General features: G+C 38.8%; 1 protein-coding gene across 2 annotated transcripts in view; it reads right to left on the bottom strand.

Moving 5' to 3' along the window:
- TTC17 (tetratricopeptide repeat domain 17) overlaps positions 1-15,606 on the bottom strand; it is a 56,288-nt gene that overhangs the window by 14,962 nt on the left and 25,720 nt on the right. For both annotated transcript variants that reach the window (XM_015287199.4, XM_040701409.2), the window contains exons 14-16: positions 15,150-15,227; positions 12,914-13,138; positions 10,908-11,094 (exon numbers count right to left, since the gene is read on the bottom strand). In XM_015287199.4, the coding sequence (XP_015142685.4) occupies positions 10,908-11,094; positions 12,914-13,138; positions 15,150-15,227 (490 nt within the window). The remainder of the gene's footprint in view (positions 1-10,907; positions 11,095-12,913; positions 13,139-15,149; positions 15,228-15,606) is intronic.

Here is a 15,606-nt window from a genome sequence, read left to right as displayed (position 1 = left end):
ACAGCTCGTGTCAGCTGCACGCCTGCAGAACAACTGGGAAGAACACCCAGTACAAGTTCCACCAAAGGAACAATGCAGCTCCAGGTTCCAAGAACATTCCCAGGTGGCAGAGCATGGAGCATGACCCGCATCATTTCAATACCTACTGCACACCGCCTGGGTGAACGACAAAAGCGACTGCTGCCTTAGGAATGCTCAGCTGTACAGTATTTATTCTTACTCACAAATATTCTGGTTGTACAAATGCACACGTGAATTTTGGGTGTAAAGTTCAGACACAGGGATTACTGTTACAAAAGCTGAAGTCTAAAACCACTTCACAGGACTTGATCCTCCAGCTTACTGCATGAAAATGTACTGAAGAAGGATCTCTTCGTTGCTCATTCATTTTCTGGGAGCAGATGTTGTGACCTTGTTCCTGAGCTCAGAAAGTCCAGATAAAAGTGTATCAGACTGTTCTATCTTGTGCATTGTAAGACTCTGTTGTTATGCACTAGTCACTGGAACAAAGATGTTACAGACAGAACACGTATGTAGTCTTCTGCATTTTATATAATATTAATAATAATATAAGTAATATTATTATTTACAAGAGAAGGAAATAAGACAAATAAATAGCCTGACTGTGCCTATTTAATGTAAAAATTGGAAGAAAAAGAAATGAGAAAAGTTCATAAGCTATAAATCAAATCCACTGGATAGAAAAAACAATACAGATTCTAAAACAAAGCATGGAGATCCTAAAGATGAAAAGCAGAAAACAGTATTATATGCTAGAGGTCTCTATTCCTCATGTCATTTTAATCTGCTTAATTTTGGGGCTAACATGAAAGTGCTTGTACAGCACTACTGCAACACACGGTCTCAACCACCCTGCCATGAGGGAATACCACATATTATAAGTACAGAAAAGATCTGATAAAGTCATCCTTTCCATCTAATATTGACCATCCTGATTTTCAGGGCCCCTCTTCAATTTCCACCAAAGCTTTAGCAACTATGACAGCCATTACCGCTAAAGAACCTCACAGCAAGAAGTCAAACTCCATGTTTTCTGATACACATTCAAAACCGTATTCTTCACAGAAAAATGTACTGACAATAACTACCTTTTCTTATGAAGAGAGTGGTATATTACCCTTTAAACATGAAAATTAATAACAATAATCTCAATGGACCACATGCAAACTTTGGGAGTGCTTGTTGCTTCGGTGATGCTTTTAGTATTAAATATATTCATTAGAGAAATGAAACTGAAGAACAGCATATTGCCATCTATCATTTTATAGGACAAGTCCTGCCCAGTGCTCTTTGAGAAACCCTCCTTCAGGCAACACCTAAAACACGAGCTTTGACTTGGACAGTGCTAATAACTCTGGGGATTACATACTGTACAACCCAATTACCTTGATGTTTCAAGGTGAACGGATCATCTCATAAAGCTCCTGTGAGCTATTAACAGAAAACGTGTTATTCTGATTGCATACGAACAGATATTTGGTCGGAAAAGAAACTGATGATCTTTAGAATTAGACATTTGTTAATGGGAAAAAAAAATCCAGGCCAGTTATGAGTTTTTTAAAGCAATAGGGTGAGCAGTAACAAGAGAAGAGGCATATCTTTAGCAGCTATTGCTGCTCTGCTGGACTGAATTATAAATTATGATGCTTCTATTAGGATTTTTGCTCTAAAACTCATGCATTCCTCTTCTTACTCATTTCCTTTGTTTTAATTTTAAATATATATATATACATTTACACTTCAAAGAATAAAATAAAATCCCACGATTGAGCTGAAAGCAGAAACTGCAAACCACATTGCAATGATGTAACAGAGCTGTCATTGGAAACACAATAAATCCACCCAAGCTGCGTGACTGAATGGCACTCTGGTAGCTGTATCAAAGTATGTTTTGTGCTTACCACACACAGAAGTGCAAAAATAACAAAATATAACAAAGGGATTCTCAGTTTATTTTTAGAAAAAAATGATTAACAGTGACAACTGGAGGCGGGAAGAAAAGTAGCAGCTCCTAATTAACAATTACCTGGCTGTGCAATACTGACACGAGTGCTCAGTGGGTCTATATTTAACTGAGGAAGAACACACAAGCTTTACGACGTATTCCTTGCACTTCCTTGGGCTCAGAAAAGACACAACGCAGAAGGGCAGCCTGCATCTTCAGCAGCACAGAACTGCCAGAAGCCTTGTTACACACTTCAAAAGCAAAGCAGTCCACCCAGCAGTAACTCCTGCTCCCTAAAGCCAACAATACCACTGCTAGATTCAACAAGGCACTACTAGGTTTTGCAATCATAATACAAGTGTACCTCCAGTATCTTTTACAACTGCAACGTACTCCGGTAATCACTAAAAATTGCACCTGCTATCCACGTATCACCATTGTTATTATTCTGGAATAGCAAAGGACAGAGTAGTAAGTTCCCTCTCAGGCCAGTATCTCTAGTCAGGCATCAATGCTGATATGGGCTGAGAATGACAATGGCAGTGCTTCAACATTTCGACTAAACTTTTGATATGTTTTCTGCCATAATGAAAGCACCGTTTGTTTTAAGCATTATTCCTTTCATAAAAACCCTCCTTTCCAAAACTGGGGTTACAGGATAAAAACCAAAACAAACCTCCTCCCTCCAACCCCCCCAAAAAACTAGCCTACAAAAAAAACATTTTCAGTGACATAAAGCAGGACATTTTGCTAACCAAAGGATAAAAGCTTAACAAACAGCAACGAAAAGCTCTATGCATGTAGTAACAAGCATTGTAAAAGCATCAGAAATTCCTATGTCTTAAGTTCTTCCCCCAGAAGAGCAGCCAGGGGCAACTTCCTCAAAGACGACAAGGGGCATACTCAAATCCAGTAGTCATAAGAGTGCACTACATAACAAGCTTTGGTTTGATGCGTAGCAAGCAACAGAGCAATTTAAACGGTCAAAGTTTAGACTCATGCACACGAAATGAAGCATTCCTTTTTTATTATTATTTATTCAAATAACGGATTTTCAATTAAGAGGATTATATGGTAAAACAACTGCTCTCACTTGGAGCAAAATAGTTTTAAAATGTGATTTGTAACCAAAAGATGCCCCTAAATTGGCTTAGCTATAGATTTAAAGATTATCTATTTGTCTCATTACAACAGCTCTGAGTAAAGCTTTAAAAACACACAGATGCCAACCATATACGGCCAGATCTCTTCCTCATGCTGACAGAAATACCTCAACAGTGTGTAACAGATTAGTCCCTGATGCAGACACACATGTTTTCTTTATGAAATATAAGTGATTAAATACACACACACACAAAATAAAACAGGAAGACAAACCTGTTTAAACTTGAACACAATGCAAGGGACACGCCTGCTAAACTTATTAAAGAATTCAGCAGTCTATGTAGCAGAATAGAACACTTCACACTTAACAACCCCCAAACACCACTTTCATAACTAAAAACTGGGAGGGTAAAATCAAGGACGTTGACTATATAAAGCCTTCACTGTGTTCCTTCCTCACTGTCCATTACAATAAGAGGTTTTGCTTTTGCTTTATTACGATGCACACCTAGAAGCCACAACTTGCTCTATGATGCCTAGGAATAGTATCTAAAAAACAGAAACATCTAAGTTGAAATTCTCAAATCTTGTCAGTAGGTAGGAGAGAATGGAATATATCTCACTCAGAGTGTGCTGGTACTACATACAGGTGGTAAGTAGTGTATATAAAGGTGGTATGTAGTGTGACGGTACACACATACATAGCAAGGTAAGCAGCACTTTGGCCTGAATTTCAGTTTGTGCTTCAGAAATAGCCTTTTTTTTTTTTTTAATTTTAATTTATTTTGGAGAAAGAGGGGGAGAACGTAAGAGAAACAAGTACATATCAACACCAGAGATTAAGGTTTGTCCTCAGTGAGTTCTCCTGCATGCTTGTGTATTTTTTTCTAATGTCATATAAAATACCTACCTACTTATTTCTTAACATTAAATGCCCACCTACATTGGATCACAGCATAACATATGCTATGAAGACTGAACGGCCAATGTTCGGTTCCTTGACTTCACATAATACACTCCTGAAGTAGACTTGGATTAAGCCATGGAAATTCTTATTTTAAGTATTGCTATCATAAAGCAGAGACACTGTCTCTTATTTGTTTTGCTCGTTCTCTCACCTTTCCTCCACGTTCAGCCCTATATACCTCTTATGCTAAACATTAAATATTTTGCATGACTCAATTCCAACTGTTAGATTTTGTGTTTATGAATTCAATATCTACGAACTCGAGTTTAAAAGGGACTAAACACAGGAGTAGCCCACTCTTTAAAAATGAACCCTAGAACAGCTAACAGTTACTCATAATGGGGTTAGTTAACTTCTCTCAACACACACACTAGAAAGACTGATGGATGTATAATGGTGTTATGCATGTAGATTTAACTACCACAGTCTGTAAGGTTTGTGCTACATGGTGAATTTAAACACATTTCTGGAGTGATCCGATCTTGCATTTTTAAGAAAATAGTTTTGATAGGTTGCATTTTAATGTTCATCTGCGTATCTTTTCTCTACATTATACTGCTAAACCAGAGCTGATTAACAGTTAATACTAACCCACAACAACTTACAGATTTGTTTGGGACAGATATCAGCACAACCTTCCTCCTAACTGAAAATCAAAGCACAGAGACACAGACACACTCAAATAGCAAAGGAAGGTGCTGACTGGCCAGGCAGGTATACCCCTTAGTAGTCTAAAATAGCTTTTAAGTGCTTAGCTGTTAGTCTGACAGGTTACGTTCTACACAACTCCTTCAGAAGAGCAGAGTTGTTGCTCCAGATGAAGTAGACAAAAATCAATCCTGGTTTGGACAACAAGCAGAAACTGGATTAGCCTCTTCTAGAGTCCAGGCAGGAAACTCTTGCAAAAAATGAAGTTAGATAAGAATACTGTCAATTGCCCCAGTTTAGGATTCAAGAGGAAAACATTCTCCTCCCAGTGCCATTACTATACAAAACAATAAAACAGGCCCTGCAAAAATACAGGGATTTTGGGAAGAATTTCCTGCCTCCCCAGAACTGCTGCATCCAAGAAGCAACTATTTCTTCCTGTAGGGAAACTGGAATTGCCCCAGTTTCGGTCACCGGTAGCCGGAATGGATGACAGATTTCAAGCTTTGAGGATAATCAGAGCACAGCAGATTCTCATGTGAACCAGGCAACCAACCTTAAAAGGAAAAACAAATCAATAAAGTAGACAGATCAGGGGTAGTTAAGTGCCTGGCACTCCATGGCTCAGCATGCAGTGCTCATTTTAATCTGAGCACATGGCATTGCATGCTGCTTTGAGACAATCTCAACATGACTCATTATAGGCTGAAGCTACACATCACTACTTTACAAGTTCTCAGATTTAAGCCAAGTGAATACAGCCTACAAGGTATTGGCAAGTTGTTAATGAGACTAAACAATGCCTTGTTAGCTCCCCCATACATGAGGGCCAGGTTCTTTTTCTTCCAAATATGCTTTAACCAACTCACCAATTCAGTCTGTGAAGATTTACTACACAGTTGCTCACACAAATGCATCTGCCTTGAGATGTAGTTAGGGAAGTACCATTCCCCCTAAAAAGCCTTTCAAACATATGTAGTTGATGGACCTTTTAAAAAAAGGATGAGCAGAGCATCTTCAGGTTCGGTAAGAAATTTGAGCAGCTCCATGCGAGAAATCACCACTGGCTAATGCAGCCTAAAAGGAGACGAAGGCAGACAGTAGCAAACGTGTCTCATTTTCTCTGCATCTCTATCACAAAAAAAATAAAAATAAAAATAATCACCAAGAGCTTTGCAGAGAAACGTTAATACACCTGAAAACTAAAAATGAAGGTATCAAGTTTTAAAAGATTCAGTCAGAAAGGGAATCTTTCCTCTTTCATCCTAACCCCTGATGATCGATCCTCCTGTTACATGAGCATGTAATTATGCTGAAGTAACAGAAAGATCCAGATAGTATATCAGGAAGAATCATTTGCGCTATGAAGGCAGACAAAAATGGAAATTGTCATACTATATTTAATACTGTCCTACTTTCCCCTTCAGTATTAATAGTTTTGCATCAGTAAACTCTCACTGAACTCTCCATCATGCTATCCCCATCTCCTTAGTTAGTCCTGCAGCTGAGAGAATGGCTTTTTTCTTTCCTCCACTGCCAGTTTGTGTTCTTCTGGTCCTGAGAAAAGACAGAATGAATACAGAACACTAAATACTGCAAGTATTCACATGGTACAAAGTGACACTGGTGAGTTTTGAGAGCAGCTGTTAGGTACACCGTTATCCTGTAAATAAGTACAGTAAGTACATAAGCTAGCGAGACAGACTTCATACACTGTACAGAAATCATCTGATGTGAGCATAAAAGGAAGCTGTAGACCAAGTTCACCCACATCATCAACTTGTTTGACAAATACAATAGAGAAGGACATTTGAGGAACATGCTCTTAAATAAGCATGCTTTTTCTCTGGTGGATACAGGAGTTTTTAAGGTACACAACAGCTTTCCAACAAGCAGTAGCTTGGAAGCAGTGTGCATGGACTACACAGAATATGAAATGCTGTAGCTAGAAATGCCATGTTTAACATAGTGCTACGTTATTTGATTCTTAAGCTGAAGAATCAACATCTATACTTCTTTGCACAGTAATGAAGGCAAAAAACACTTGGACCATTGGAAAGTAAAGATTTGTTTCAAAGCAGCATGGCTTTTTGCTTTCCCGTAAGGCAAGGTCCTTCACTTTCAACTTCCTTCAGCGACTCAAGAGAAGTTAGACAAAGACTTTCCAGGGAAAGGTTTAATTTATGCAGCTCGTACCAAATCAAATAGTAAGAAGTATCACAGAGCCCTCAAAGAAACATGCTTCTAAATGCAACAGGTTCTAGGCTTAGAAAAGAGATTTATCCTCTGGCAACAACGTATCTACTCAAAATCTTCCAGATCACAGCACTGAAATTCTCCGAATTCCATGTATATCTCAGCAAAGCTGGATGGTAGGAACTGATTCTTCCCTTGCTGTGCTAGCAGAGCTGAAACAGTCACACAACATTGAAGCAACAACTAGGTCTCATTATTGCCATAGAGCACATTCCCATGTAAGGTTTTTTAAGGACCTCCAAGTTAGAGGTGCATCTGACAGTAGCAGCCACCTCCACCAAAAGTGGACCTCTTTATCTCACACCTGCTTGCATTAGGTGCCGTGCCTCCATTCTGCACGAGTACAATGTAACCTCCCCTTACTCCTTTAGCACTGCTGAGCTCAAGGTAGGTGACCTAGATTCCACCCATATGCCATCAACAGCTCTGTAAGATGACCTGATCTCTGTTGCCAGGGATGCTCGAGAAAGACTCCAATTCAATTCTCAGACCCCCGTGAAGCTCACTGGGTGGAGAGCATCCTTACTTGTGTGCACGGGAGGGTGTGGAAACAAGCCAAGTAGTATTTCACTTCAACTGACAAGACTTATTTCAGAACTGCTCCAGTTTAAGACAGGACCCAGTTTCTGTACAGAGCTACCTGGTTATTAAGTGACAACAGAAACAAATGCCGTGATGTGTTTCCAAGAGCTTTAACATACACTTTGCATGCTCAGTAGAATCCCTGTGTTTAAAAAATCTACTGCGGGAGACCATTCCTTTTGCACCGATGAACTTTCCTATAAGATTGCATTGAGAGTAAGAGCAACACAAAAACAAATGACACAGACCCAACCCCTTCCATTAATGTACTCAAATAAATGAAAGTACTAACCCTGAATGGCAGTTTAAACAAGTTTCAGGAGAACTAAAGAATTCTGCCTTGACATGACAAGCAAGATAAAGAAAAAAAAGCTTTAAACACGCAGTCGTGTTCCATTCAGAGTCCTATACAATTGGTGTAGATTCTGGACTTAATTTAAGAATGCTTAAGAACGTAAAAACTGAGTATTTCACATCTCTGTTTTAGCACACAGCATTGTGAAGGAAACATGTTTGTCCTGGCATACCGGGGCTTTTGCTTAGTGTTTGAGTAGCTGAAATTGCTATATTCACCTGAATTGATTGCAGCTATTAAGTTAGATTTGGAGGCTTAAACTGTGAGGTTGATTTAAGTAATTTATAAGTAAACTAATGGGATTTTAAGCAGAGATTCTCTGTTCAGGTGAGCCTCTCCCTTTTCAGGTCTATCTGCTTGAAGGTCTAAGCTTACTAGCTTTGTAGGACTTTATTGTGCTGAGAGATAAAGGAAAATGTATACACTTAAATGCTCAAATACCTTTTTCTTCATGTTCTATTTTAAGATGAAGCAGATGTAATAAACCAAGAGTTCTGATTTCATACGGTATGGGGTATTTGCACCACTAGAGGGCACTAAGCCCACACTTAAAGCATTGTCACTAAGCCAACTGCTGAACACATCACAGAGCTCAGAATGTGAGGAAGTACGCACTGCTTTTACAAACTTACACACTCACTACATACAAGTATTTGGAGATCTTGATAGTATATACAGAGAAATTCCTAGCATGCTCTCAGTGCCTCTACTTCCAGAAGGGCAGCACAAAGTTTTTTGTAAAAGCACTATCCTGCCAAGTAATGAGACAGTAAGACTAGAGACACTTGAAGCTTAAAGCATGTTATGCTTCATGTCTGGAATACCATTTTACTAGTTAATTTAAGACCCTGAATTTTGATCTTGTTTAAAAGAACGTGAAGGGCACAAGCTCTCACATGTGTGAAGTGACTTGAGTTTGAGATACAAATTTACGTCTAAAACAGAAACAGAAAAAACAGCATGAGGCAGCAGTGCAGACAGGAACATATTAGCAAGCATCCAGTAAGTCAGCATCAGAGCAGCACACTTTAAGTCCTGTACTAGCAACTAATGTCCCAACATGCTTCAGAGAACTCCCGTTTCACCTGTCTGAATATCCACGACAGACAATGCAACCCAATACCAGACCACAAATTCAAAATTGTAATCCTATATTCCCATCAGTGTACCATGCACCCGACTCCCCCGAGCATTTGCTGCGAGAGCGTACAGCCGAAAGCACAGGCAGCCCTACTATTGTTACTTTCAAAAATCTTGACGAAATGCTCAAAGTAAGTTATTAGACCACAGACAACACCTGACATTCCAATTTCTGGGTGATTGTATCAGAGGACGAGATACTGCAAAACAGCTATTTTTTAGTTCCCAAAGGAGACGGAGAAGGTAAATACCAATTTCGGAGACTCACCTTCAGCATTCCCATAGCCTGTCAAGTTTTCTTTCAAGTCTGTTGAGGGGAAGAGCAGGGGAAAAATATTTCCCCAAACCACATGGAAAATAAGATTTGTCTGCCTTTTCAATTAATTCTCATTTTTTATTTAAACCACAAATCATCACCAAGGCTGAATTAGCCAGCATGTTTATTTTACACTCTGCAGAAGGTACAAAGAACATTTACACTATTTGTCAGGTTCATGCTTTCAGGTTTTTCTTGCACCCAGACAAAAGATGACCTAAAGGGTATTAGAGATAAAAATGAAAGAGAGAGAAATATTAAGACAGAAGGATTCCCATGAAAAGGCAGATATAAATAAAGAGTAGAACACTTAAATACAATTCTGAGTGAGAAAGAGACCCTCAAAATGTGCTTTCATACCACTTGCTACATTTAACCAAACAGCATGCTGTTCTCTGCAAAACTGGCATGCTGTAAAACACCGAAAATGCAGGAGACCATAAAATATACTATTATTCTAATGACAGAGTCCTGGAATATCACCTACACTGAAATAATCTATATTCAGGAGGTATATAAGGCCTCTGGCCTGCATTTAGGCAGCCTAATTCTAGATGCTAAATCAAAGGAAGTTTTTCCCCGTTTCTCCCCTGGATGTAGAATCACAGAACAATACAACAAACAAACAAACAACAACAAAAAAAAACAAAAGAGAAAGTCCTAGTAATACTAAAAAATCAAAAGCATTGCTCTCACATGTTCATTCACAAAGGAAGGAGAAGATACCTTAGTGACAATTTGCAAGAAATCTGGGCTACTAAACATATTCATAAATGTTCTTTAAGATTGCTTGAGCAGCATATTAGCCATGTGCAAGAACAGGGAAGGTACTGGAAATATGTAGTGAGATCTAGAGAAGCAAAACCTGTCTCCAAAAGCTATTTGTGAAGGGTTTTATTCAAGTAGATACTAAGAGCAACAAAGTATTATACCTCAACTTTTAAAAAGTATCTTAATTGGGAGAGATTGGGTTCAAAGACATTCTTACAGACTTTTGTGAGTTTAAAAGCAGTGAACACAGACCCCATAGAAACAAAACAATACTGACGCAACTCAGTCTATTCCATAAAGACTGAATGCTATAAAATGACACCCAATGGACTGAACGCAGTGGAAGGATAAGAAAATTAAAGCTGCTCTCTGCCAATTTCTTCAGCTTCGAGAAAACAAATCCACCCGACTGTAAAATTTGAAAGGATGTACAAAGGGGCTGTTGAGTAGTCAAGCAGTAGCAGCTGTACACTTCTCTAAGTATTCAATCCAGCATTCCTCATTTACCAGTAAGAGATATCAGTCAGGCTTTTAAGGTATTACTGACATACTCAGGAAGTAATCTGCACTCACTGGTAGCCCTCTAGATATTTAAGAAGCCATCCTCAAGCACTTCTTAATGGACCATAACTTTTCCATTAAAAGCAGTGCCTCAACTTTGGTCCTAATGGGGAGAAAACACTACAAAGCAAAAGAGAGGATCCTTGGAAAGAAACAGCACAATAAACATGAATTCCAGGCACACCACTCAAGGCAGATGGACACTACTTCACTAACAGTCCATCTTTCAGCAACTGCTTACCACTGCACACAGAAGAGGTGATGTTGTAGAGAAAAGGATAGAACTGCAGACAGCGGATCATCTTCAGGCTGCTTTCACATTCCAAACACTTGGTAGTCAAATCCAGTGCATGTCTGAAGGCCTGCAGGGCTCCACTAATGTTGTTCAGAGCCAGATAGGCATTTCCCAAGCTCAAAAAAGTCAGGGGCTATAAAGAAAAGAGCAACACACCTCAGCATAAGTACTTCTAGCAGTTGAAATGGAAACTGACTAGGCAAAACTCCTGCCAACCCACAGCCTCCCCAACTTGTCTGGAAGGAATTTGGAAAACGTCTTCAATAGATGGCCTATTCCTCAAACACAGAACTAACAGCTTGATGCATGTGTGCTAAAGAAAAGCTGTTCTGACGTAAGGCTGTGTTCTTTCCAACTTCCACGATGAAAAACCGCTGTTAAATACACGCTGAGATGAAGCAGTAAATACTTATCTATAAACCATCACAAACATAACGGTCACCACACAGAACAGCAATGGCTAAACTTAATCGTTTGAAGATATCTTAGAACTACTAGAAGTCAGCAAAAGCACAGAAATATTACTACACAGCTCTAGAAGGACAGATTCATTTCATTCATCAGTAATATTCAGCACTTACTTGAGGAGAACTGGGCTCCTGAAAACACCAATTTCACACTAGCTTAGAGATGAACATTTATTTTCAACTCTTTATTCTTCATATTTTTGCCCTCTGCTTTTGGCAAGTCTCTGCATAACGTCTATTTGTAAAGTATAGATTACAAACACCCTTTTCACTGGACAGAATTTAATTAGCGAATATAGGCACACAGTGAAGCCTTACTTCTTGTTTATTTGTTGACTGAAAACAATCTTCCACTTGCACACAAAAAATATGAGAGTTAATATAATGCTAGAATAATGACTATAATATTGTAAACATAGCAGTCATTTTTTCCCATCTGAAGTGATTTTACATTCATTATCTGTAAATCTGGAGACTGACCAACAGCTTCAGATTTTCCACACTCAGCTTCTATCATTAAGCATTATTCAGAAAAACATGCAACTTGAGCAACTGCATTCCAATATTTTTCTTATGAGCTTTTGCTCACAGAGCACATGCTGAACTCCCTGCATCTGTAAGTCATTCTGATTTATATCTACTTTTCATTATATTCCAGGAAGTTTCATTTGAGCACAGATTTTCCTGCCTTTTTTTTTAAACAATGTTTGTTACAGGACTGAGACTGACTGAAAAAATAAGAGCAGGCACTACTGTAGTAGGCAAGACTCACCAACATTTTTGAGGAAAGCCCTAATCCATGCAGTGTGGTCCTTGGTTAACTTCCAGTGTTGTGCTTTCAAGTGCTCCTCACAAGGCACACCTCCTAAGTTTTTCTATAACTCCTTTCTAAACTCCTACCTGCGACTTACATTGGTCAGATCCCTTTACATTAGAAAGGCTTATGCCACTTCTTGCCTTAAGTGCTAGGTGCCTGGTAGTCTGGTGGGTTACAGCCCTCTGCTCATCTCGGTGCAGAAGTACAAGCATTGGAAATATTAGCTTTCATTTCTTACAGAAGCATCGCAAATTTAAGACCAAATCACTTGCCAGAGAAAAGGTGCTGTGACACAGATACATACAAACGAATCTAAGTTCAGGTCCCACATCAATTTAATTCTATTTAATTCAATTTAATTCTTTCTTGACGTTCCCAAAACATCATGATTGGATTCCTCTGAGCCACTGATGACACAGGTTTTTGGAAGCATAAACGTGTCATCTATTTAGAAGCATTATGTTCCAGATCTGTATGTTCTCAGTAATCAGCGCCACCCGGTTAGAACAAGAATGTAAATGAAAATTAACATTCCTTCCAAACCACAATTTGGAAGCTAAATTGCATTCTTCAGGTAAGTCAACACAGTTACATAACAAGTATTTAGAAACTAACCAAGTAATGGAAGGGCACCCACTGCTGAACCAACACAAAAAACATCCTCTTACCTCAGAGGCATTGATGGCCAAAGCCTGAAGCAGGAGCCTGCTGGCATCCAAATGAAGACCATAATGAATCAAGAGGTTAGCAAGATTGACCAGAGGGATGTCCTGATACTCATGTGGAGCCAAATTAAATGCTTTTTGCAAACAGGTGATAGCAAAGGTGCTATTTCCAACTGCACGCCAGTACAATCCAGCTTCATTAAGCACAAGCCATAGAGGATCTTGAGGCTACAGGAGAATCAGGGAATAGGATGAAAATACCCACAAAGAGGTGTTTCAGGGAGACAGAAGTGCCTGCTGTCTGGTAAAAACAAAAAACCCTCACCTCTGCACACTGTCTAACTAGGTACACATTACACTTCACTCCGCTCACAGCTTGAGTTTTATCAGGGCAGAGAAGTTAGCAAACTGATGCAACTTACAGTCTGCACTGTAACTTAACAGGACCTGCTGCTCACACTGTTTACTTGTATGACCATCTTACAATGTAACCACAAGATACCTTAAAACACGCAACTGATAATGGTTAGTTTGCTCAGGAAGAACATTTGTGAGCCACTCTGGAGTCTTAAAATTACATCAGCGTGGGTCTGTGAAAAGATGTTACCAATTTGAAGGTCAAGCACTTTCCAACCACTAGTTAGATGCGCTTCCAGGCCCTATATATCCTATGTCAAGATGTTTTAAGGTTTCAGAGTTGTTTTTTTCTTAAATTTAGTTATCTCTACATGTTTTATGATTAGATGTCAACATGACATGCATGAGATGCTGCTTAAAGATAAAACAGCAAGTGACAAGTGAAGGCATGTGTAATATTGAATTCCTCCTCCTCTTTGACCTATGGTAGAGGAAACAAACACTCATACTAGAGGAGAAATAGCAAAGTTTTAAAATCCTAACAAGTAGGCAGAGCTAAATAAAACAACTTCTTTCAGACAGAGCAGATAGAATGCTTTAGAAACATCTATGTTCCGTTTTAGTTTTTTAAATACTTTCAGTGTTACCCAGTTATATGTGTTGAAAAAGTTAATTGACAGAAAGATATTCAAGGTTTTACAGACACCTCACACAGAAGTGCTTTTCCTGTGGTTCAAGATGCATAGGAAGATATCAGTAGGATACATTACCTTTTCTCATGAGTACCTTACATAATAATCTGTAATTGTAAGATTACCTAACGCCTCTCTTTAGCAATGCACATATATAACATTACTCGCATGTTATTCACAAACTCCTCACTGAACTACTTTCCATACACAGGTCTTAATGTCCTCTGACTAAATCCCAAGCAAATTACTGGCATTTTGTCTTTCTCAGTACAAAGATGCCAGCCACTGCTCTCCTTCACTAGAAAGTTTATCATTAAGAGAATAGGCATGGCATAGTTCCTGCATCAGCATAAAAATGATCAAGTTCAGACTTTCAACATAAAGGCAACCAAATACTAGAGTTAGAACCAAAATACCTATGGACTGCAACAGTTAGACATTAGACATATATAGGGTTGTTCTGAACACCATAACAGAGATCAACTCCTACTGCTAATTTTTCTTATTCTGGGTAAGACAGATGCACATAGTAAATGCTACTGATTTTAGACTCAAAACAATACATACATACACTGCCTTGACACAACTTATAGAAGATAGTTAATTTGAGAGAGATCAGCTTGACACGTCAAAAAGAGCCAACCTCTATCTCAATGCTTCCTGTCAACTGAACAGTGATGACTCTCAAAGGCCCCACGCAAGATGGAGGTGGCATTCTGCAGGGTGTTACACAGATGTATATGCTCTGCCCCAGAGTGCTAATTATCCTGACAGAAGACTGACAGTGGGTTGGTTGCTTTTGGAGTATAGGGTTTGGGGACTAGTGAGGAGGAGGAAGAGCAAAAGGCAGACATGCTGGGAGAGGTGGAAGAGGGAGTAGGTACAAGCTGTTTTGTTCATCTAAACAAATATCTGTCAGGATTAGCTAATACATTGATGCTCTATGTCCTGCAGTCACAAAAAAGAACAACTAACCACAGGGCTGCGTGGTATGCACTGAGCTAAAGGAAATAGCTGCTTCTCTGTATGTTTGGGCTTCTCTTACAAACCTGAATTTTCAAGTTAGATTCATCTCACTCACAGGCACAACAAATCTTTACTTCCCAAACAAATCTGACCATTTTATCAGCATAGAAAGAAGCTTTAAATAAGAATTCTTCATTTATCTTGTGCTACAAATTTTGACTTACCTTTTTCATGGCATGATCAAGAAATGCTTCCATCTTCTCCTGTGTAATAGCTTGATTGTTGATTCGAGAATGCAAGATCTGGACAGAGGGATTTCATTTTTAAAAGTGAAGTTTTACAAAATACAGCCACATTGGTCATTTAAGCCTCTCTTCCCTAAGTATCCTGTTTAGTTTACTAAGTAATTTCTAAATCAATCATTATATATTCACATCACATAAGCAGCCAACCTACAAAAAACAATATGAAGGAGTAATCTCACCTTAAAGTTATCAATTTGGAAGAATACAAGTGATATTGGAAATCCCAAGAAGATGAATCATGTCAAGTAACTCTTAGAAGTTTCAAAATAAAGTAGTAGTTTTAAATAAATTAATTTTCTTCTTTTGTTTGCTTTTGGTCACCATTTAAGGGAGGTCAGACAACAGCCTTATGCTGAGCAACAAGCTCTCCCTTCCT

Source organism: Gallus gallus, chromosome 5, assembly GCF_016699485.2.
Source record: "Gallus gallus isolate bGalGal1 chromosome 5, bGalGal1.mat.broiler.GRCg7b, whole genome shotgun sequence".
Taxonomy (NCBI): Eukaryota; Metazoa; Chordata; class Aves; order Galliformes; family Phasianidae; genus Gallus; species Gallus gallus.
Note: the sequence above shows the minus strand (reverse complement) of the source record. Positions and strands in the feature narration are given on the sequence as shown.